Genomic DNA, 21523 nt, shown 5'->3' with positions numbered 1-21523 from the left:
ATAAGTAGGTGACATATTTAATTTCTCTGTACAGAAGTGTCCTAAACATGTATCAAGAGAATATTCTAAATTCCATGGGGTTTTGTCCAGCTTTCTTTGCCTATATATTCACCTAACGCTTTTATGTTGCTCTTCAACAGTGACAGTTTAGAAAATCATGCTTTGGATATGTTGATCCAGGTTGAGTGACACCTTACTCTGAAAGAGATATTGCAGAAGCTAGTATGAGCCTGATCCAGAACCACTGCAATCCATGGATGTGTTCCTACCAATTGCAGTCAGCAGTAGGTTTAGACTGAAATGCGATCGCTGTTAGAGCATATTCCTTCATTCCTTTGCTGTCTGGGTCAGTCCGTCAGTCTGTTAGTAATTTGATAAACTCTGATTAGGCTTTTTTTTTTTTTTTTTTCCCCTGGGAACCCTGCCCACCAATGTTTGCAGCCCAAATCTTCCCATATTTTGGAGATCCTGGAAAAAGGAATATGTCTTTGCTTGTTCTCTGTGTTCTTCTCCACCCCATTCCATCTTACCACAGATATAAGTGAAGTAGAAGTAGGACTTAAAAATTAATGTAATTCAAGGTTGTTGAAGAATTGCAAATGTTCAGATCACTAGCAGTTATGGACCAGTAACTTTAAGAGCTAAAACTCCTGTTGTACCCTGTTAGAGAAAATTAATTCCTGCTTTCTTAAGAATCTTTACCATCATCTCCAGGCTTGGAAAAGATTGCATTGTTCTAGCATTTAATAGTTATGTAAATTAGCACTAATTTTGTCACTTAGCACCTGTACAAAATTTTCTACTAGAACAGTTCTTTAAAATGTGGCGTAAACAAAGCACAAAATGCACAGTGATTCTGTTCTTTCGTTGATGCTTGTTTGGGAAAATCTGCATAAATTGTTGAGTATCTTTACCACAGGGAAAGATGATGTGGATATGCCAGAAGCACACCAGCAAAAGCTTTTTAGGCATGTGGTTGGTGTTAAATAGTACATAGGCCACTAGTCAGACTTCCAGCAAGCTGTATTTTGGAAATATGTTGGAATACCATAATGCATATGCTAAAAACTTAACCACATCTTTGCAGTAATGGTAGTGTCTTTGCTGTACTCGAAAACTTTATCTGCCAAATGTAACTTAACCTGGCTAAAGAGATCTTGACAGAACTTTTACCTTCTGCTGGCTTCTGCCTGGTATTGGTGTGGCCTCCACTAGTTCCACGCTCTGTTCTGCGTGAGCAGATGGGATCCTACAGCTGTTTGAATAAATATTAGTTTTAAAGAGTTATTCTGCTCTGATTAACCATTCGGTGAGAGGGAAAATGGCAGGGAAGAGAGCACCTAAGGAATCTCTGTGCTTCAGGCCTCTTGCCCAGCAAGATTCATTTAAATGTTTGAGTGGTGATGAAGTGAGGAGTCACGTAAACTGGAAGCTGTTCCTCAGGTCACCGTCCTCTCTGCACTCAGAGTAATTGATAGCTCATGCACTTGCAGCAGCTGAAAAAACAGAGCAGAACATGCAAACACGTCCAATGTATAACATACATGGGAGCAAGAGGAGGAGAGTATTAACTTTAATAGAAAGTGAATTATCTGCCATTTTTGTTCCACTCCAGATGTAATTCAGCAAGGAGATTGGATCTGTGCACCAGATAGTCTGAGACAGCACCTTGGAAATTGGCGGCCACTTCCAGCCAAGGGCGGAGAGGGAGGGTGGTAAATGTGTGAACAAAACCCACCCCAGGTTATCAAGTAAAACCCTAAGCCAACAGGGGTCCTTGGATATTGAGTAGCTGGCACTTTTGTTCATTTAAAGAAGAAAAATAGCCTTTGTTTTCCAGGTTGAAGGGAAATACTTTTGAGAGTAGCCTGTTGTAGATCATGACAAAATCTGGCGAGCAAAACCAATCTCAGCAGGATTTCACAGTTGAAAATCCATGTGAATGGCTTTTTGCTTGGATCTAGGTGTTAGCGTACTGTTGTACATACCCATGTGTCACCACATTTTGGGCCCTCATTTAGCATTTTTGTTATGAATTTTGGCTTGATCTGAGATGCTGTGCTTTAAAGAAAAGGGATATTTGTTTACTGAGAGCTGAGATGTCTTCAGTATAAAAAGAATGTATTTTTGGAAGCATGGTATCGTCACAGTTCTTCCCTTTGTTTTGCTTTCTTAAAGAGGTAACAGTGATACGCTCTTGAATTGAAATCAACCACCCAAAACAATAGCTGGAACAAAACGAGTAGAAGAAAGGACATGCTAACAGTCTTTCTTCCAAAGATCTTCAAACAGCACACTTTACAACTATACGTTCAGCAATTAAAGATTTCCAAAATCAGTTAATAGCTTTATTGGATCCCAGTAGCCACACTCGGAAAGCCTGTGCAACTTTGCTGTGCTTTGCTGTGTTTCTTACTGGCTGACTCAACTTCTGGTAGTCCTCTAATTAGCTTTGTAGGGGTCTCTGAAGGCATCTGGGTTTCTTACTGACTAGGGAATTAGGCTGAATTTAGGCTGCCTGAATATTATCCAGGCTGGTTTTGAGCATTTTCTGTAAGGCTCTTTACGGCGTGGTGTGATGCAGCCCCCTCTGGAACAGCGAGTGGAAGCAGCTCGGTGGTGCAGGCTGTGCTGCGGTGCTGACTGCACCACGCTTTATGGCAGAAAGCACAGGGCAGACCGATTTGAAACGAAAGGGAATTAAAAAAAAAAAAAAAACCAACAAATTCAATTAGTCGGTTGAAATTGAGTTGGGGTTTACAACTTGAATTTTTAGGCCCAGATCCATCAGAGCACTTAAAGCACCTGCTTTACCTTGAATACATTTTGCTTTTCAATAGCCATCATTTGCCTAGCTATCAGAGGCCTCCAGGAAACCTGGACTTAGCCCTGCATTGTAAAGCATGGGGGAAGGATGGCAGACAGTCACTGCTACTTCGAGAAATTTCACTTCTTCACTCCCTGCACTTTCTGTGGTTTAAATAATGCCTCCTTAATGCAATGCTTTTTGTTAAATATCCTGTAAATAATATCAAGAAAGGTTATTTAATGAATCATCTGACTTTTTCTTTGAAGAGACTTGTTACTGATCTGAGCGTGGAGTCTTTAGTATTATTGAGGGGAATAACAACCTTAATGTCATTTTGGTTTGATTTCTTTGTGTGAAGGGCTGACAGCTCTCCCTTCTCTCTCGTCACCAAACATCTGAAGAAAGCTCTGTTATTGAGAGATTACTGCAGTGGTCCTTGGTCTTAACAGAGATTTCATCAGAAACATTTCGGTTTTAATGGACAACGGAAAATGTTCAGCTGTCCATTATTACACTTCTTTGTGCACAGTCTAAAAATATAAATGGAAATTATAATTACATCTGTAATGCTGGGTCCCAGCTGAAATCACTTTAATCCCAACGTGGAAAAAAAAAATCAATACGGAACCCTTAACCCTGGTCTTTTCCTCCTTAGGCATTTCATTTTCACTTGTGCTAGTTTATACCACAAGTTTTATAAGTTTTTGAAGGGACTTTAGTATACAGAGACCATTTTGCATCCTTGGAATGGTATTGCTGCTCTGTGCTTTTCTGATGTAGAAACTGGAATATTCTTCTTGAGTAATGGTTTATATTGTAGCTGCTTGATATGATGTGAAATTTCTCCCTTTTACTTTTTGATCACTAAAAAAAGAGGGGCCTTTGAAATATTGCAAAGTTCTTTTAAAGAAAATCTCATTTTACTGGAAGTAGAATTACACATATTTTTGTTAGAGAGAAACCCAACTCAGCATTAAAGATTTAACATTGAGGTTTGGAAAAGATGTCATTCTCAACTCACCGCAGGCTCCCTACTATATTGTGCTTTTCGTATGGGATTCAAATAGTAGGTCTGTCAAGGTTAAATATTATGGGGTTTATTTTTTTATATCTACATCTGTAAGTACAGACATGCCATCAAGTGTTTTGTGTTTCTGAAACCTGCATCTTTCTGCAAATCTGGACTTGGACCAATAGTTGGTTTGTTTTGAGTTAGCTTTTGGGGAGGAAAGGAGAGGTTGCTTTTATGCTGTAAGGCCTATGGAAACTATTAATTGCCAGCTAACTGCAGGTTCCTCTGAGGCATCTGGTTCTGGTAGTAGTCACAGACGTGATGCTGCAATTTAGGGCACGCTCTGCTACGTTGCCCCGGTTGCCACGCTATTAATAATGGCAGATATAACATCCATGTCGCAGAGGTGTGCTATTCATCTGGTAGAATGTCTTCTTTCTTAGTAATTGCATATATGTACCTCCCTCTACATCATAAGCATCAAAAAGTAAAAAATAAATTGACTGCATTTTGGTCAGTCTTTTCTCTGAACTGACACAATTGAAAAGGAATGTTTCCACGTGGAGTGAGGCATTTCAGCAACCCGTATCCAGTACTCTAGCTGTGTATTTGCTCTCTAAGGCTGTCGGGCCTTAACTTCCTGACTTCATTCCAGGATACAGATGTCTCATTCTCTCCCTGCCCTCTCCTCCTCTTTCAGGTACTATTCTCCTATACAAGAGCCTAATCCAAAGCTCATTGAAATGCTTCCATTGACATCCAGAGGCTTCAGCTGAGGCCGGATGAGTCTGGGGCACAGAGTTCCTCATCACATCAAGTTATTCCCTCTTCTCAATCCAGTATCCAGGCAGAGCACAGATCTCTTTCCGTCTTTACTTCCCTCTGCAAAGGATCTTGATGGGTTTTTTATGAACATGCCACTTCAAGTCTATCACACTGCACAATCTGAAAATACTTAGAATGATATTGTAGAAGTGACCTTTATTGTTCATTAGTGAATCAGCAGCCTAGCTTACGGTGGCTTTAAATGAGCTATATAAATTGGTTGTTATTTTCAATGATGATTCCCTTGATTTGAACATACTAGAGCAAAGATAATTGTTTGATTGATTCATTATGTAAAAGATTGTTTTAAGTTAGAGGGTGTTTGTTGGTTGGGGTTTTTTTTCCCCAGCCAAATTGAGACATGCTGTCTGGAATCTTTGCCAGGTTCTTACCAGGTTCAGCCTGGGAAGTGCTAATGCTTCTCTTTTTCTCGCTGATGGCACGTAGTAGCCTTCCTGGCTAGAGCAGGGCTGCCTCTCTGACTATGGTGGTGTTCATCATAATCTAAGCTGAAACTACTGACAACATCACATCTTGCACATAAGACTCTACTGACATGATGTATATATATGTTCAAAAGAAATTAAAGTCTGTACCTGGTGGTGCTGTCCAAAGCCTCTCTTTATCTCAATATTGGCTTGCCTCTATTTTCAAACTGCTGTGCTGTCACCTCTGTAAAGTATCACTAATTCCCAGCTGTTGGCATTGCTTTCCCGTTGCTCAGGGGTGCAGTGTTTTGATGTGTCTTTAAAGCGTCTTTTTTTCCTGTCTTCTGCTGTGTGCTCCCTCTTCCAGCTTCAGCATCCTGATGTCTTCTGTTCTAGGTACATGACTAAGCTGATATAACTGTGTTGCCACAGGCTGTGCTTACTCTCTCTAGAAGGTTGCTGTGCTCCAAGAACTTTGCTGTTGCAAATTTTATCTTGTCATCTGGCATGCAGCATGGTGTGCAGATGGCAAAGAAAAAATTTGTTTAGAAGCTACATAACCACCTCTATTACAAGTCTTGTGGCGGGGATGCACATAGATCTGGGATGTTGATGATTGCACCAGTTCCCAAACAGCAAAGGATGCTGCATGCCCAGGGACCATGCTAGTATGTCCTGCTGGATGCATGGTGCTGCCCCAGACCAGGAATGCATGGAAGAAAATCACATAGGTCTGATGATGTCTCCTATCATCCTGGACTCCTTGCAGGCATTGCCAGGGCTGGTGCTGCTGGGTAAGAAAGCAAAGAAGAGAACAGTAGCCAGGCCAGGAGGGGAAAGTGGCAAAAAAAGTGGTGGGCTCCAGGAAAGCAAACCTGGGCCTTGTGGAGGCAGGCAGAGAGGACAGCGGGAGACGTGGCATCTTGCCCTGTTCCTCAATCTCCAAGCGTGTGGTCTAACATGATGTGCACTGACTGATTTGCTTTTCTTAAGGAAACAAAGTCCAACAAATGAAAAGGGAAAGGGAAAGAACTGGGCGCAGAAGTTCGTGAAAAGTCAGCAGTTATGTTACCTTCATCTGTGAATGGACCACACAGCTTGTACACATCTATAGGCAGTAAAGTTATTGCCATATGTATGAGTAAAAGCTCTAGCTATGCCCATAAGGCTGGATTTCAGCGGTTGGAAGCTGTATTGTGCATTTCCTCAGCACTGGGCGGTTCAGGTCTCAAAGCAACGTTACAGTGATGTATTTGGTAGCAGCAGCATGCATGTGTGTGTGTCTCGTTCACACACAGCTATTCCGCAGGGCGTGTTGAGGGGGTGTTTGAGGAACCGAGCAGATTCACGGCTGTGTCTCACTTCTCCAGAATCAGCTTCTGCCATCAGAATCTGGTGCGCTAAACCCTCCTCATCTGAGCAAGTCAACAGCCTGTCCCAGGCTGCTGCCTCAGAGAATGGCAGGGACTTTGTAAATAAAGGAAACAATTGAATGATAAGTTCACACTTCAGCACACTGCTTAACAACCTGATAACAGTTAATTACATACAGTATTTTTAAATGCAGCAACAGGGAGATAACTCGTGCAGAGATGGAGCACAGGCACTTGGGCCTCATGACCGAAGGTTAACCTCTTACTACCCGTGTCCCTAAAGAAGCTGGTGGCCTGCAGCTCCATGTCTCACCAGCTTTGAGCATTTACTGACTAGCAGCAACTTGGGGCCATCCACATAGCATTTCCTCAGCCACAGGTAGGGGCAGGGGGAAGCCGTGCTATCCCCGCGACTTGCAGGGTCCCGCTTTGAAGGAGCAACCCACGTGCTGGCGGGCGGGAAATGCAGGTTGGTAAAACAAGGGCTGTCTCCACCACGGGCAGCGGGTAGAGCATGTCCAGTCAGCAGTGACTCTGCTTGCTGCAGCTGCACTGATGTTCGTGTAACTGTAGAAGCTCTTAAGGAAGAAGCCAGCATAAACACAGCTGGAATGGGCTGCAGTCGCAGGGCGCTCACGGCCGTCTGCAAGTCACAGCAGCTGCAGTCAGCGCTACTGCTCTCTGGGCACCGGGTGGGACGTTTCCGTCTCTCCTATCCCGGTGGGATTGAGGGGTTTGACCCTTGTTATTTAAAGCTCAACTTCAGGATGTCTGCTGTCAGAGCACCCGCAAAGTTTGTGACTTAATGCAAGTCTAATTAACTGATTTGCCTATCCAAATCTGGAGATTTACACACTTCTGTAGAGGCAGCTGTAAAGTTGTAACTTCAGCTGTTTATCATGCCCTGAGCCTTTAAATCTCAATTATTAAAGGTGGTGTTTAATGGCTGGCTGGAAAAGGGGTGGTTACCAGAGTGTTAATGGAGTGCGGCAAGCCAGGAAATTTATAATCTAATGCCTGTATAGAAATGAATGGTTCTAACAAAAGAAAATATGGGGGGGAGGATGTACTTACAGGCAGTTTGCGCTGTTTAGGAGCAAATCACTACATGAGCAGTAGGGGAACAATGGGGACTGAAATATTGCCTGAAGAAAGAAATAAGAGCTGCTTGGTTTTAAGATCCTCCTCACCCCCAAAAAGCAGCCATCGTTCTCTGGATCTTGAGCTTTGCCTTTGTTGCAAAGGGGGAAAAAGGGAATGGCACATCCCGGTGAGTTTAACAGAATATCTGGACCCAGAAAGAAAGGAAATGGAGGGAAAAATAACCAGCTACAATCAGTTTCAAAAATCATTTTCCTTTTTTATTGAAGCATGGTTTTACTACTCAGTTTGTGCCATCGGAGGCAGAATTGACAGCCATGCTTCATCATGGCAATGGGAGAAAAAGCTGCAAGGAATGCTTTAATTTAAATGAGAGATTCTTTAGAAAAAAAAGCCTGAAAGCTTGGTAATAACGTTAATAACCACTTCTTACAGGTTTTTACTAGCCCACTAAAGATCAGACAGCATGTTAAGATCCCAGCAGCTGAATAGTAAAAACCTGGGCCCAGGTTGTTATTACGTCAGAAGATTCTTTTAATGACTTCTCTTATTTGTTGAAAATCATTTGAACAGCACAGCTGAATAATCACCATGCTTTAAATGCATTTCATGTGGAAAAAATGAGAACAGGATAGAATTTGGGTTTATGCATCTTTGAAAGCACTTTACAGAACCTGGCGTGGCTAGCAGCAGTGCTGTGAGTGGGTAGGCCAAGAGAGGAGGCTTCCTTGCGAAGGCAATTGCTCTCCTGGAGCCCGAGCGGTGTGTTTGTTGCCTTCTGAAAAGGGATTTTGACTACGGCAACAGAATTTCTTTTAAATCAAATTGAAATCTCCTGGACCACCACAAGACCTTTAATTTCTATCCTGATAGCCTCCAAAAAAGCAGAGAGCTGCAGTATAGAATCATAGAATCATTTGGTTGGAAAAGACGTTTAAGATCATTGAGTCCAACCGTACCTGTCCACTGCTAAACCATGTCCTTAAGCACCTCGTTTACCCGTCTTTTAAATACCTCCAGGGACAGGGACTTGACCACTTCCCTGGGTAGCCCATTCCAGTGCCTGATAACCCTTTCAGTGAAGAAATTTTTCCTAATACCTAATCTAAACCTCCCCTGGCACAACTTGGGGTCATTTCCTCTCATCCTATCAGTAGAGGTTAGGGTGAGGCAAAGAGATCTGAATAGTATTTCTGGCTTTTGTGCTGCTGCTGTGCTAGGGCCAGTGTTGGGGTCTCGCTTCTCCACATCTCTCTCCCTTCTCATTGCTTGCCTGCTCTTGAGGGAAGTAGCTGGCTCTTCTCGTGGCAGGGATAGCAGAGTCCCCATGTCCATTGGAGCTCCTGCGCAGTAATGCAGTACAAATATTACTGTAAGAAGAGATTTCACTTTAGCATCTCGCCCCAGTGGTGGCAGTTCTGCATGCATTCAGTGCTTCTTTGGATTAGTTTGAATCTGCATTGAAATGCAAAATTCAGCTGAGAAACCTAAACATTTGCTTCTCTTGCTGGCTTAAGATGCACACGTCCTTTAAAAAGAAGTTTTCTCCCCTCCAATGTAACTTGGCCAGCATCATCTCAGAAACATGACGCAAGAGACCAAAGGCCAAGAACCCTTTTACTCTGTAGGAAAAGCTTTCAGCCCCTGCTGATCTGCAAAACAAAAGACCAAAGGGACCTTAAAATCCTATCCAGGTCTCTCCCCGATGGAGCATGGGGGTTCCTGAGCAACAAGCATGACTGCTTAGCATTGAGAGTAGGTTACCAATGCCAAGAGGTTAATGACTCACACGGTATTATGTTGTGTCGAATAATGAGTAACATATGAAATGACACATGTTGTAATGACTCGCTACTTAAAGTACCAATCTACTTAAGATCTCTTTAAGCTTGAAGAGATCACAGAATAGCGATGTCTTGTTCAATAGGTGCTACTTTATTTTATGCCCCCTGGTAGAAGAGATGTACCATGCCTGAGAGCATATGAACAAAACAAGTGAGGAATTGAGTAGGAAGGATTATTGGACTAGTTGTTTTGAATGCTTACTGGGCATTTATAGAGCACCGGCTAGCATATTCGGGGTTTTGTTGCTGTTGATTTGAGGGTTTTAATCCTGATTATTGCAGTTCCTCTATTTGTAGGTTGGATTTAGGGAAGGAAAGAAAGGGGAGCTTTGCCTGCAGGATGGGATTATCAGAAGCTGTTCTGAGATCTGCTGTGGAAAATAAACTAATGCTGGGGCAAAGGAGCAACACAATGTTGTATGGCTTTGTTGCTGGTGGGAGGGGGTTTAATTAAATGGCACTCTAAATTCTGATGTTAACCAATCTGTGACATAGTTTGCTTCGTTAGGGATTGGGAACAATCAATTTGCTTGCGTGCAAAATAGACTATTCATGCTGTCATAAGAAATCGTATGTAACCTTATGGTAAAGTTTCAAACCTGTCAGGCTACTGTTTTCCCATCTTACAGTTGTTTCTGCAGTCTGCTTATCTGCATGGAAAGCTAGTATCTGACTAAACTTTATGCTTGGTCCTGGACGTAAAAACAAGTGGGACACCTAAATGTCTCCAGTTGCTAAGAACTCTCCAGGGAGCTGCTGGGGCCCAACATCTCTCAAAATGTGGCCCTCTGCCAACAGTAAAGAACTTTGTTCTCCAGCCACTTTAAGGCCAGACTTCAACTAGAGCAATATAAACATGTCTATGCACTTACCTTCTGGGACTGTGGTGCTTTTGCTGTTTGTTTCTAAATATTCCAGGCCATAATACTAGAGAGAGAGAGAAACTATAAACTCTTATGTTCAGGCCAGTCAAGGCCACTGTTAAACTTTGCAGAAGTGTAGGCAAGGGAAGAGAATCAGGCCTGCCTGCATTGCATCTGAAATGTACGCTTGCTTGAATTTCAGACAGCCTTGTATGGATCCCTCCTCCAAATCCAAAACAAATATGAATTCTTTAAAAAGGGGGGAGAGAGATTTTTCTGCTCTTTTTTTCCCCCCAGTAACGCAGGTCATGAAATGATCATTATTTTTATGGGTCTGCAAAGCCTATAGAAGTCAAAGCTGTGTAATATACATTGCAGAGTGTTCTGCTAATCCAGTCCAACCACAGCCGTGCCTGGCCCAGGGATGAGGGTCTGGTAACTGGAAACCTGACACTGAAGGAATTCCAAACACAGTCCTCAAACTAAAAACAGCTCTCTCCGCATGGCATGTGCTACATGAGAGCCAGGGATTGTATTCGTTTACGTTATCTGATTTTTTAGCCTTGTATTGTTGATAAAAGAACAGGAGAAGAAAGCACCTCCACCAGCTCAGCCCATAAATAATCTGTGTGTGGTGTGTTTGAGGTTAGTATGACATTGCTAGACATCTGCCGCCTTCTGAGAGGTACAAGCCTCTCTCACAGACAGCAGCCACTGAGCACTTCCTTGTGCCGCAGATTCTTCCCAGTGCTAAGATACCAAACCTGATTTCCAGTGGCTTTTTAAATGCAAACCCCATCATCAGCTATGGGAAGTACTGGTCTGAAACGGCAAAGAATATTTGTTATAGGAGTATCTCGCCTGTTAAGATACAGAGACAGACTTTAATGAAGCTCAGAGTCATGGAGTGATTTTTTTGAAACCTGCAGTGATTTTAAAAAAAAATGTTTTCAAGTTATATGCACATTGAATATTAAGCAACAGAAGTTCTTAGTACCACTGACTACAAACAGCACTGCAGTGTCTTTAATACTGTAACTGGAGAGATAGGGAATACATGGTCTTTTCAGTCAGTTGTTTTTAGCGTATGTTGAGAAGAGCTTTATAAAGACACAGTGTAATGTATTTGATACTGTAAGAGTGTTTGTTTGCATAATTTAATTCTTACATCAGCTTCTCCTTTCTTCTTTAAAAGTAGATCCTCCTGACTGAGAACAAACAGCATGCAATCACGGTGCATACAATAGAATTCTTCGGTGAGAATTTGGACACAGATAGGACCTTGTTGCTTTCTCCTCTTCTTTAATCACAGCCTGAGCTGCCTGATGCCATCACCCAGAGTCTCTGTATGTCTTGCTTCGACATGAAAGAGACTGCAGCCAAATGTGGGCTTTCCATTTGCCACTTAGTCTTGTGGCTGTCTTTGAAGTTTATTTCAAGAAGTACTCCCTGACAAAGAAGGCAGTTTTTCTGTGAGATTATATCCCTTGCAAAATATTCCCTCAGCATTGAGAAGGAGACAGTGATGTAAGAAGAGAGCATCCCCTTCCTTGCTTTTTACCAGGTACTAAGAGGTTGATCTCTGTGATTCTCCCTATAGAACAGAGGCAAGAAAAACTCTTTGTCATGATGAATTCCAAACTCCCAACATGATGGGGCACAGCGTGAACAGCCAGACCATCATTTTGCTTTCCTTTCCTTTCAGATAACCCAAGCATGTGTCTTGTGGCTGATGTTAAAGGTGACCTGCAAATGGGGGTTAACAATGAAACACAGTAAACCTGAAATGAAATTAGTTTTTTCTGGCTGTTTTTGAAGCATCAGGTATTTAGGCCAGTCTGTCCTGTGAGATTCTCCACAACTGAAGAATTACTGAAATGGGGCCTTTAAAAAAAAAAAAAAGGAACTGCAGAAAGCAAAAAGTGTTTTGGTTAGGTTTTTTGAAACCTAGAGATACCTGTTTAACTTCAATGACTAAATAATATTTTGGGTAAAAGAAGCCTTTCTTAAGTATTCAGAGTCCTTTGGTTCAGTTTTAAATAAACCCAGAAGCTCTTCAAAATTCTGCAGCAAAGCCAGAAAATATTAGATTTTATATTCATTGTGCTTGGAAGATAAATAAAGCAGGGATAGAAAACCAAAATACTTCAGGCTTAACTTGTCATAGAGAAAATAACAACACATGTGCTGTTAATTGAACATCAGTCACAAGTTACCTGTTTTATTTGGACAAACCTGTTTTGTGCTCTTAAAGCTCAAAATGGATCACAGTTCTTACCTGGTGAGTCATTTAGAAGATAAACCAGTAGAGCTGCTAACCAGCTTACGAAATGATATGGCGAAACAAGTTTGCAAATACCTCTATGTGTGATCTGTAATTTGTCTGTGGGGGAAGATGAGATTTTGCTTCCTCACAATAAAATGAACATTTTAAGGGGCACCTTGTCCATGACATTTTTGAGGAGTGCATTTTCACACTGCCCCACCAGTTTCACTCCTCTCTTGAACCTGGTGCTTCTGCCTTCCTTCCTTCCACTGCTTCCTGCACCAGCAGCCTCTGCTTTTAGGTGGACCGCATCAGTGGCGCATCCTCCAGTGGGAGCCAGCAGAGCTGAGCTATCAGCAAAATCGCTTTTTGACTTCTGAGATCAGTTCCTTCCCAGGATGTTGTGTCAGCTTCCCTACCTTCTGCCTGCCATTAATTTCAGTGGACCCCCAGGTCAAACAACTGGCCAAAAATCTGGAAAACAGCTGACGGTCAGAGCAGCTCCTACTCAGCATGTCCTCTCAGAGGGCACGCTCCTGGCCTGGTCCTTTTGAGTGGCTGGACCTGCTTGACCCAATTTGTGGATTTTTGATCACTCCCCTGGGTCACTGATTTTCCACTTGAGGTTATTGGTTTGACCCCCAAACTGTGGGTCACTTGGGAGGTGTGATACAGCCCTGTGAACTCTGAACTCATCAGGAGCCAACAAAAACAGCGAGGGAGGGGAAAAGAATTTCATTAGGGCCTCCTCAGAGGTGGCAATGTCTGCCGAGTGAAAAGGCAGGGGTTGTTTTGCTTCTTGCAGAAAACAAGCATAGCATCTACAAGGGGCTGCCAAGTAGAAAGTGTTTGGTTTGAGTTATGGCAATTTCTTTGAGGATAAACAACAGCATGTACTTCTACACCATGAGCTATCAAGTGAAAATAGTGTTGCTTCAGAGGAGCCCTGCTCTTCCCTGACGGGAACTGCCCCCAGCGTACCAAACTTGCTCCTAACGGTGATGGCATTTCTACAGCCAGAGCTTGGTATCCGTTTCTTCTACCTTAAAAAAATTGACTTTCTGATGGTTAATTTGACACACGTGGGGAAGGAAGGGCTGTTTTTTCCCATGTTTTAAGACGTGTCAGGTGGAGTTTCATGTCAGAGGTTCATGGAGACTCCCTGGCTGGTTGGTCACACTGTGAGCCGCTCCCTAAGAACAGACTTCACTGGGCATGGCTGGTAGGTGGGGAAGAATGAATCCTCGGGAAATAACTCTGCTTCAACATGCACTGCTGCTCATAAAAGGGAAGAAAAGTGTCGCCATCATAGCATGTGTATCTGCACGCATAACACCCACTGGGATCACCAGGGGGAAGTGAGCTGGGGAGTGTGGTGCAGCCACAAGGGTATCTCTCATGAAATTTCCCCCTGGTCACGCTGCCCGGGGGCAGCCTTTTGGGCAGTTATCAGCATTTCCCAGGGTTTTACTCATGCAAGAGTTCTGGTAATCATTGGTTAGATCACTGCTTGTGTTATTGCCAAGGCTGCTAAAAAACCACACGCACCTTCCGTCTTCCTGGGACTTTCCTAAAGGATCCATGTGAAGTGGATTCAAGCCTTGTCACCGTGTACCTCTCCTCCCAGCTGCTAAGCCCTGACTCTGTGGAAGACGCTCGAGAGTAATACCATCTATGGATGTTTCACCCTCAGAGAAGGGAAACTGGTGCTGAGAGTGAACAGCTTGGATATTTCTTTATTTTTTGAAGAAAGATTTGGCCCTTCTCACATGTTCTTCTGTAGTTTGTCTACACAATCAGAGACAGTATTAGCTGCAAGTGAACCAATGGTGGGTTTAGTTTTGTAGCATAGGTAACAGCAATGAAGACCTGATGGCACAGGCTCAAGCAACTTGGGTACATGCCTCAGGTCTGGCACACATGTGCTTTGATTGCTCAGGCTCATCTTCACTGCACAGTCCTAGGTCAAAGCTGCTCGAATGTGCTGCCCTCTGCACAGTCACAGCTTCTGTGGCAGCAGCGTCACACTGCCTCCTCAAACCAGGCCGGCTGAGCTTTCCTGGAAACAGCTCTTCTGGCTGGATGGCAAAACACATCCCCCTCTTTTCTTGCAACATCCAGACCTCTCGTGTGAGTTGAGGGATGAGCTGTGCGCTGAAGGCTCAGTAGATGATGCTGGTGGCTCAGTCCTGTTATCAACAGTCATTTTGGTACCAATTAATCTTGAATTTGTTATTTTAGAGGAATTTAATTTCGCAGTTAGAGCTCTGTCCAAAAGCTACCTGGCTCTTCAGTGAATTCTGGATCGGGTTCCAAGCTCAGTCCCTTTTTAATGTGATGAACAAGAATTTGGTTGATTATAGCTGCCGATGAGAACATCTTATAAAATCCGATATACAGGATTTTGAGCATTATCCTTATATGAAAAGATGATGCATATAGGTTTGACATTTGTTCCTGTTGGTTTGCTGCTTGACACAAAGCAGTTCCTACCACCGCAGAAGCCTTTTATGATTGGAAGTGCGTTTTTGCGCACAGAGGAATTAAAAGCTGAGTGTGATGGGACTGACTAGCGAACAAGTCTTCATATAGAAATCCATGGAGTAATTCTTTGGCCTGCTGTGGAAATTAGGCTTTGTTGCAAGGCGTAGGTGTGTGAGCAGAGACAGCAGTTGTCTCAACGCAAGCGGTTAAGAGTCCTTTTAGTATCTCTTTTTTTTATAATGTTCTGTTTTTAAAGCAAAAAGTCTCTGGGGAACGTAGGGTCCTAAAAGTCCAAGGCCTGGAATTCTTCCTTTTGCTCTTTCCATTTTAAACAGGAAACATTTGCACTAAGTTATTCCAGGGGGAGAATTGTAGGTTCATTTCAAGGCAGATAATGTTTGTTCATTGCCTATGTCCATGATTTACCCCATGGGCTTAAACGAGTGCAGCAGAAAACCACATGTTTTGTTTTACTTCTTGCAAAACAAGTTCCAGTGGAGTCTGGGAGCCCAGGTTAAGAAAGGGGGAGCATGCTTGTAAAAATCTCTGTGTGAACAGAGAGAGGCATGGACGAATTGTGAACACCTGATCTGCTGTACCAGAATGATGACTTTTTTAATAAAACTATGCAAAGAATATTTAAACAGTTGATGAGTTCAGTCCCAAAGCCACAGAGCAGGTGTAATTGATTTATCCTTTCAGCCCCTGTTTTGGGTCAAAACCCTGTCGTCTTCCTTCAGCTCTCACTCAAAGAGAAGCTTCCTCTGCAGTCAATGGGAGGTTTTGCCCAAAGTGCAAAGACATTTGCAATCAGACTGGCAAAAACTCCTAATTGAGTTGAACTTTTGGGGATGCTCTGGTAACATGTCTGTAAGAACAATTATTTTTGCCATTTCAAAAGTATCACAAGTTAAGCTGTACTAGGAAAAAATATCAATGCTTCATTAGTGCAAATCATGGAATTAAGATGCAGAAAGCTACAGAGAGGGCTCCGTGGCACATCCTCAGGGATGACATGTTCACATGTTACTTTTCACGTGAACTAGAGCTTGTCAGATCCATACTGATGCAGACAAGTTACAGGGCTGTTGCAATATCAGGCCTTCTAGATCACAGGAGGTTTTTTTAAACCCCATTGGCAGCTCGCCTGTTGAACACAGGTATTGTAGCCTGACATCCCTAGTGTTTCCTCCAGGAATTCCAGTTTTTCCAGCTATGTTCACATGTTACTTTTCACGTGAACTAGAGCTTGTCAGATCCATACTGATGCAGACAAGTTACAGGGCTGTTGCAATATCAGGCCTTCTAGATCACAGGAGGTTTTTTTAAACCCCATTGGCAGCTCGCCTGTTGAACACAGGTATTGTAGCCTGACATCCCTAGTGTTTCCTCCAGGAGTTCCAGTTTTTCCAGCTATAATGTTTGGAAAGTTTTATAATCTGACATGTTAGGAAAAAAAATAGTGGGAAATGGCTTAGAAAGCGTGAATATTTGTGCATGTAAAGCTTATGGGATTTGCAGACTTGCAGACCCAACTCATCTGTTTATCCTCAGGCTAGATAAGATTCAGTCAAACATGCATTGTTTAAAGGAGCTTTGTTTCCATTATGGCAAATGGATCACAGGAGGCTGACTTTGGGAGCCGAAGGGCTCCAGTGCTCCCCCATTGTAAAAGGGCTGTGATGTGCGCTGGACCCTTCCTCCAGCGTCCTGGGTGTTACAGACTTCTGTAGTGTGCAGGTGGGAGGCTTGTTATCCTTCAGAAGTTCTTTTGATTCATCTGGACCTGTCATGCTTGAGGTGGCATTTCCTTTCCCCAAGTAAACATGGGCTGTGAGTACAATAAGGTGACGCTGGACTAGTAGACTGCCTTTTCATGTGCTTTATTATGCTTTTCCTCCTCAGGCGAGGACCTGCAGAGCCACTGGAATATTTAACGGGGCCACGAGTAATATACAAAGAGAGAGATCTTCCCTACTACCAAGGAGGACAGCCTGTTGTCCACACATCTAAGGGAAACTACATCCGTGCGCCGGACACAAGAGTGGCAGAATTGAGGTACCCCCAGTACTACCCAGCCCAGCCTGTCGGAAACCAGCATAAAGGACCCCTCCGGCAGGATGTGCCACCTTCCCCTCCTCAGTCCCACCGAGCACCAGCTTATAATGAAATTGTCCGACACCGTGGGACCAGTCCAGACCAGTACCAGTACAGGCAACAGGATCCCAGGCAGAAGAACCCCATGACTGCAGCTGTATAGCCACGCACTGGACTTGCCAGCACAGCCCGGGAGGAATCCCGTTGGACATCATCCTTGTAGAGTTGTTCCCAAGTGTAGCTGCCTGTAAGAATGGCACACGAGACCTGGAGTCGTTCTTACTGAGCTGGGCTCAGCATAGGGGCTTTCTAACAGGCAAACTAAAGCCACATGAGGTACGATGTGTTTTGAGTATGTGAGGTACCAGACAGTTGAGTGTTTTTTAATTCCTTTTAAAAATAGAAAGTGGCTGCTAGAAATTAAGCGCAACACTTAATACACCTCAGGGCTATTTACCGAATCCAGTTACACCTATACAGTACGTAGCTGTCTGTATAAGGGCAGCGGTGTCGCCAGAGTTTACTTCAGAGTGCTGCTGTAGAGCCTTGAAGTGAGAACACAGCACGCATTGTGGACTTCGTGCAGAGCTGGGGATCTTGTGTAATCCAGTGTGTGATCGTGAGTTGGACAAGGGACTGCCACGGAGGTCACGGCTGCATTCCAGGCATGTTCAGACCAGCAGCTCTGTGCTTTAAGGATGCTGCAGTTCCAGATTTGTAACCTGCCCTCTGTCTTCCTCTTTCTGTTTGGTCCTGGCAGCATTTATCTTGTAGCCTTCATTTTTTGCAGTTTGTGTAGCAAGAATCTCTTATTGCGCCTGCTGCATTTGGAGTAAGGCGAAAAGCTTTATCCACCATGCTTGGGCAGGCTCGCAGAGGACAAGACAGCCAGCCACCCTGAGAAGCGTGTGTCTGTGGATGTGCGTGCGTGTGCTTCTGAGCATTTCTTAGTTATTCAGTGTGCACTCTTTAAAAGTAAACCCTGGAGATCAGATCCTCAGCTGCTGTCAACAAGTGTCACTCTTGGGGTTTCTGTGGAGCCGGCCTGTAAGAAGTGGCTGAGGAGGTGACCACGGGCATGGACTCCATAACTCAAATTAGGTTACCATACCAGGTGCTGCCTTGTCTCCAGCAGGGCAGCCTTTCCTGGCCGCTCTGGCAGGGGTTACAGCAAAGTGCCTGCCAGCGCCATCCCCTGCCCTCTCCAGCCTGCCCACCACGTGAAGGCACCTGTGGGTGCAGGGCCCACCCTCTGTCCCCCAAGTGAAGCTCAGCCTTGGGCAGCTCCAGGCTGGTGCCAAGTGCCAAACTACTCAAGTTCCTGCAGCCAGGGGCCATCAGGCCAGAGGGGAAAGGGGATTTTCACAGCAAGAGGTGAGGGAAAAGGAAAGCAACAGGGAGGTCTTCAAGACCTTCCTCAAGGAGGAAGAGGAGAGAATAGCTGTTTGTAGCAAGTTATTTACAGCAGTGCATAGGAAGAGAGAAGGTATGGGTGGGGACAAGGGGCCAGCAGCACAGCAGAGCTGGGGGGGACAGGGCAGTGGGGTACGTGCCCGTCTCTTTGCACTGCACAGCCTGAGCCTGCTCTGCAGCCAGCCCGCCTGGGAGGAGGTTGGAAATGCATGTCCCCAGCCACAGGGACCTGGGCTACCCAGCCCAACAGGGCTGTGGGTGCTCAGAGATTTGTCTCAAGGATTTTGTCACAGGGAAACCATACAGTGTTGCCACCTGGAAGTATATTTTGTGAAGTTTCCAAGTGTCCTTAATTCCTCGACTTCTGCCTTTTGGCAGTGTTATTAAAACATTTGGGCTCTTCTCCTCATCAGGGAGAGACTGTGACCTGGCCAAGGATTAAGCACAAGGATTTCTTTGATGTCTTTTTGACACCTTTGGTATGCAACAGATTAAATCACATAGGTCACTTCCCAGGTATTAAATATCACCAGGAAGGTTTGTCCTGCTAGGAGCATGTCCCTTTACTAGATATCCCTGGGAAAAGGGCTCATTAAGAGTAAGAGGTCTGTAAGACGCAGGGCAGGGTGGGTCTGTGCGCTGCTGCTTTCCAGGGGCCACTGCCAGCAGGTAATGGCCCTGATGAGAAGCAGCATTTAATCCCAGCCAACATTTCTTGTGCTGCTAATGCTGGTGAGAGACTGGCATAACCCTGAGGCATGGGGACCCGGCTGGCCAGCAGGGCTCTAGCATTTGCATTCACACCGATCTCTAGCCGCCAGCCAGGCGGGGAGGCAGGGGAGAGGAGACAGCTTTGGGGTGGTGGGGGAGCATCTCCGTGATTCAGAAACAGGGCTGGGCTCCCTGGGGCAGGGGCAGGCACAGCTCTAAATCCAGTCAGAAGGAAGCATTGGTGGGAGGGACGGAGGGAGGGAGGGAGGAGAGAGAGGAACGCAACTGATTAAGGAGGAAGCGTGTTTGGTTCTTGTTCCATTTCTTTCTGCCCTCTTCCCTAGTAATGTAGGAGGGAAAAACCTCTTGAGGGAGGGTTGGATGTAAAGCTGGATATCTCTCGGTACCCTCCATAAATAAGGCGCATTCCCCAAGGAAACTCTGCCTGTCGTGTACGTGCTGTACACAGCCTTGTACTTCTCTCAAAGAGTTTTAGATGCTGTAGGATACTCAGCCAGGACTTGGCAGCCACAGGGTAGCCGCTGGTGTTATGAAGGCCCACTGAAAGTGAAGCGAAAACAAATTAAAATACTTTCCTTTCCCTCCTTGAAATATAACCCCCTGATACATTTGATCCAGCTGTAAAGAAACTAATATGTTTGCGACAGTGGCTTTATCAAGCCAGGCCACAATTAAGAACAGCTCTGAATATAAGCTACTGCCTTTATAAATCACTCTCAACTAACCCTTCAAATGGTATCACAGCACAGTGAACAGAACTTATTTACAGTATTTCAAGAGCCAGGGCCAAATAAAATCTGGATGGAAACAGCTCCTGGGTTATTTATAGCCTTTGAAGGACCTGTGCAATTGTCTCCCCGTAACCTGAATCTCTCCTTAAGAGCTCCCCTTGACTGCATCGGCTCCACTCGGTTGAGGCAGACAGATCAAACAAACACCTTCTGAGCTGTTAATCTTACCCAACAGGTTATTAAATGATACTTCTGCTGTTAGGTCAGTACAGAGCTTCTTCCAAAAATAATTTTTAAAAAAGTGCTACAAGTATAATATATGGATGCATCCTACAGGTGAGGAGCTAAGGAGGAAGAACAGTCTGACCTAGCTGGGGGAACAAGACCAAAAGTATTACAGAGCATCTCATCAATCTCTGGTGCCATTGTTCTGGGAGAAAATTGCCATTTGCCGGTTTAATATCTGGTAGAGGTATGGTATTTTCAAAAGTATAATGTGTAACTACAGTATATATAGTCAGCTTCTCTGCAGTGTAAAATGTATGATTTTAGCACCATATTGTGGAAAAATATGTACCGTGCAGAATTCACGAGGTGCTACAACTGACGGTTGAAAATACACACTTGCAAAATCCAAAAGAGCCGTTAAGTAACAAGTTGTTCTTTTCCCCATATGTCCATATGTTTGGGAAAATTATGAGTCTGAAATGCTCTTGACACGTAATTGCCTCGCACTCCCTCATCCAAAATGTGCCAGTCCAGCAGTAAAGTTACTGACGTAGCGGGTGTGAAGGGAGAGTTTGGGTTTGCCACAGGAGCAGCGTGCCATAAGTGTGCGTGTGAACAGGAGTCAAGACAAGGGGGAGAGAGGCCCATTCTCACGTGAAGCTGGAAGCTCTGATTTCCTGAGCTGGTGGCGTGCAGCCTGCGTTTCTGGCTCTGGCACGGGGCCAGCCAGGCCCAGCAGTCGAAAGATTAAGAGATAGAGAAAGAGCCTGTGGATTTTTCTGAGTGACCACCCACTAGTGAGCCATGATCTTGGCCTGCAAGCAGATATTACCACTGTGATATATTATGATGCAGAAGTCTCTAGGCACCCCTCAAATACATAAAGAAATATCAATTGCCCTTTCTGGGGGGGAAAAAAGGGGGGAAAAACTCAGCATTAAAAAAAGAAAAAGGCTCCTGCATTGAAAAAGTGCATGCAGCCCTGAATTCCAATTCACTCCAGCTTCCTGATCTAGAAATAGCTTCACATGCTGCCTAATTTTTTTACAGATGAATTGTGCTACCTCCTCCTCCCAGCCATCACAGATTTGTTTATCAGAGAGTAAGTGCTGTGAGTGAATCCTACCGACTGCTCTGCCAGGGCCGCATCCTGACACTTGCTCTGAGCAGGGGCTGCTTTGCACTTCCAAAAGGCCCTGCACCTGTGCGCTCTGTCACACTTGTTCTGCAGAGTCTCTGAGCCTTACGTGCAGAATCGGAAGTGCTGTTCACTATCTCTGCATAGAAGAGAAGGCTTTGTAAGACACTATTCTGTTG

General features: G+C 44.3%; 1 protein-coding gene across 1 annotated transcript in view; it reads left to right on the top strand.

The window, feature by feature from the left end:
• PARD3B (par-3 family cell polarity regulator beta) overlaps nucleotides 1-17521 on the top strand; it is a 397127-nt gene extending 379606 nt beyond the window's left edge. Inside the window, exon 23 of the mRNA XM_035893042.1 lies at nucleotides 16911-17521. Within this exon, the coding sequence (XP_035748935.1) occupies nucleotides 16911-17265 (355 nt within the window). The 3' untranslated portion in view covers nucleotides 17266-17521. The remainder of the gene's footprint in view (nucleotides 1-16910) is intronic.
• Nucleotides 17522-21523: the final 4002 nt, after the last annotated feature.

This window comes from Egretta garzetta, unplaced genomic scaffold (assembly GCF_000687185.1).
Source record: "Egretta garzetta isolate BGI_Z169 unplaced genomic scaffold, ASM68718v1 scaffold474, whole genome shotgun sequence".
NCBI classification, from domain to species: Eukaryota; Metazoa; Chordata; class Aves; order Pelecaniformes; family Ardeidae; genus Egretta; species Egretta garzetta.
Note: the sequence above shows the minus strand (reverse complement) of the source record. Positions and strands in the feature narration are given on the sequence as shown.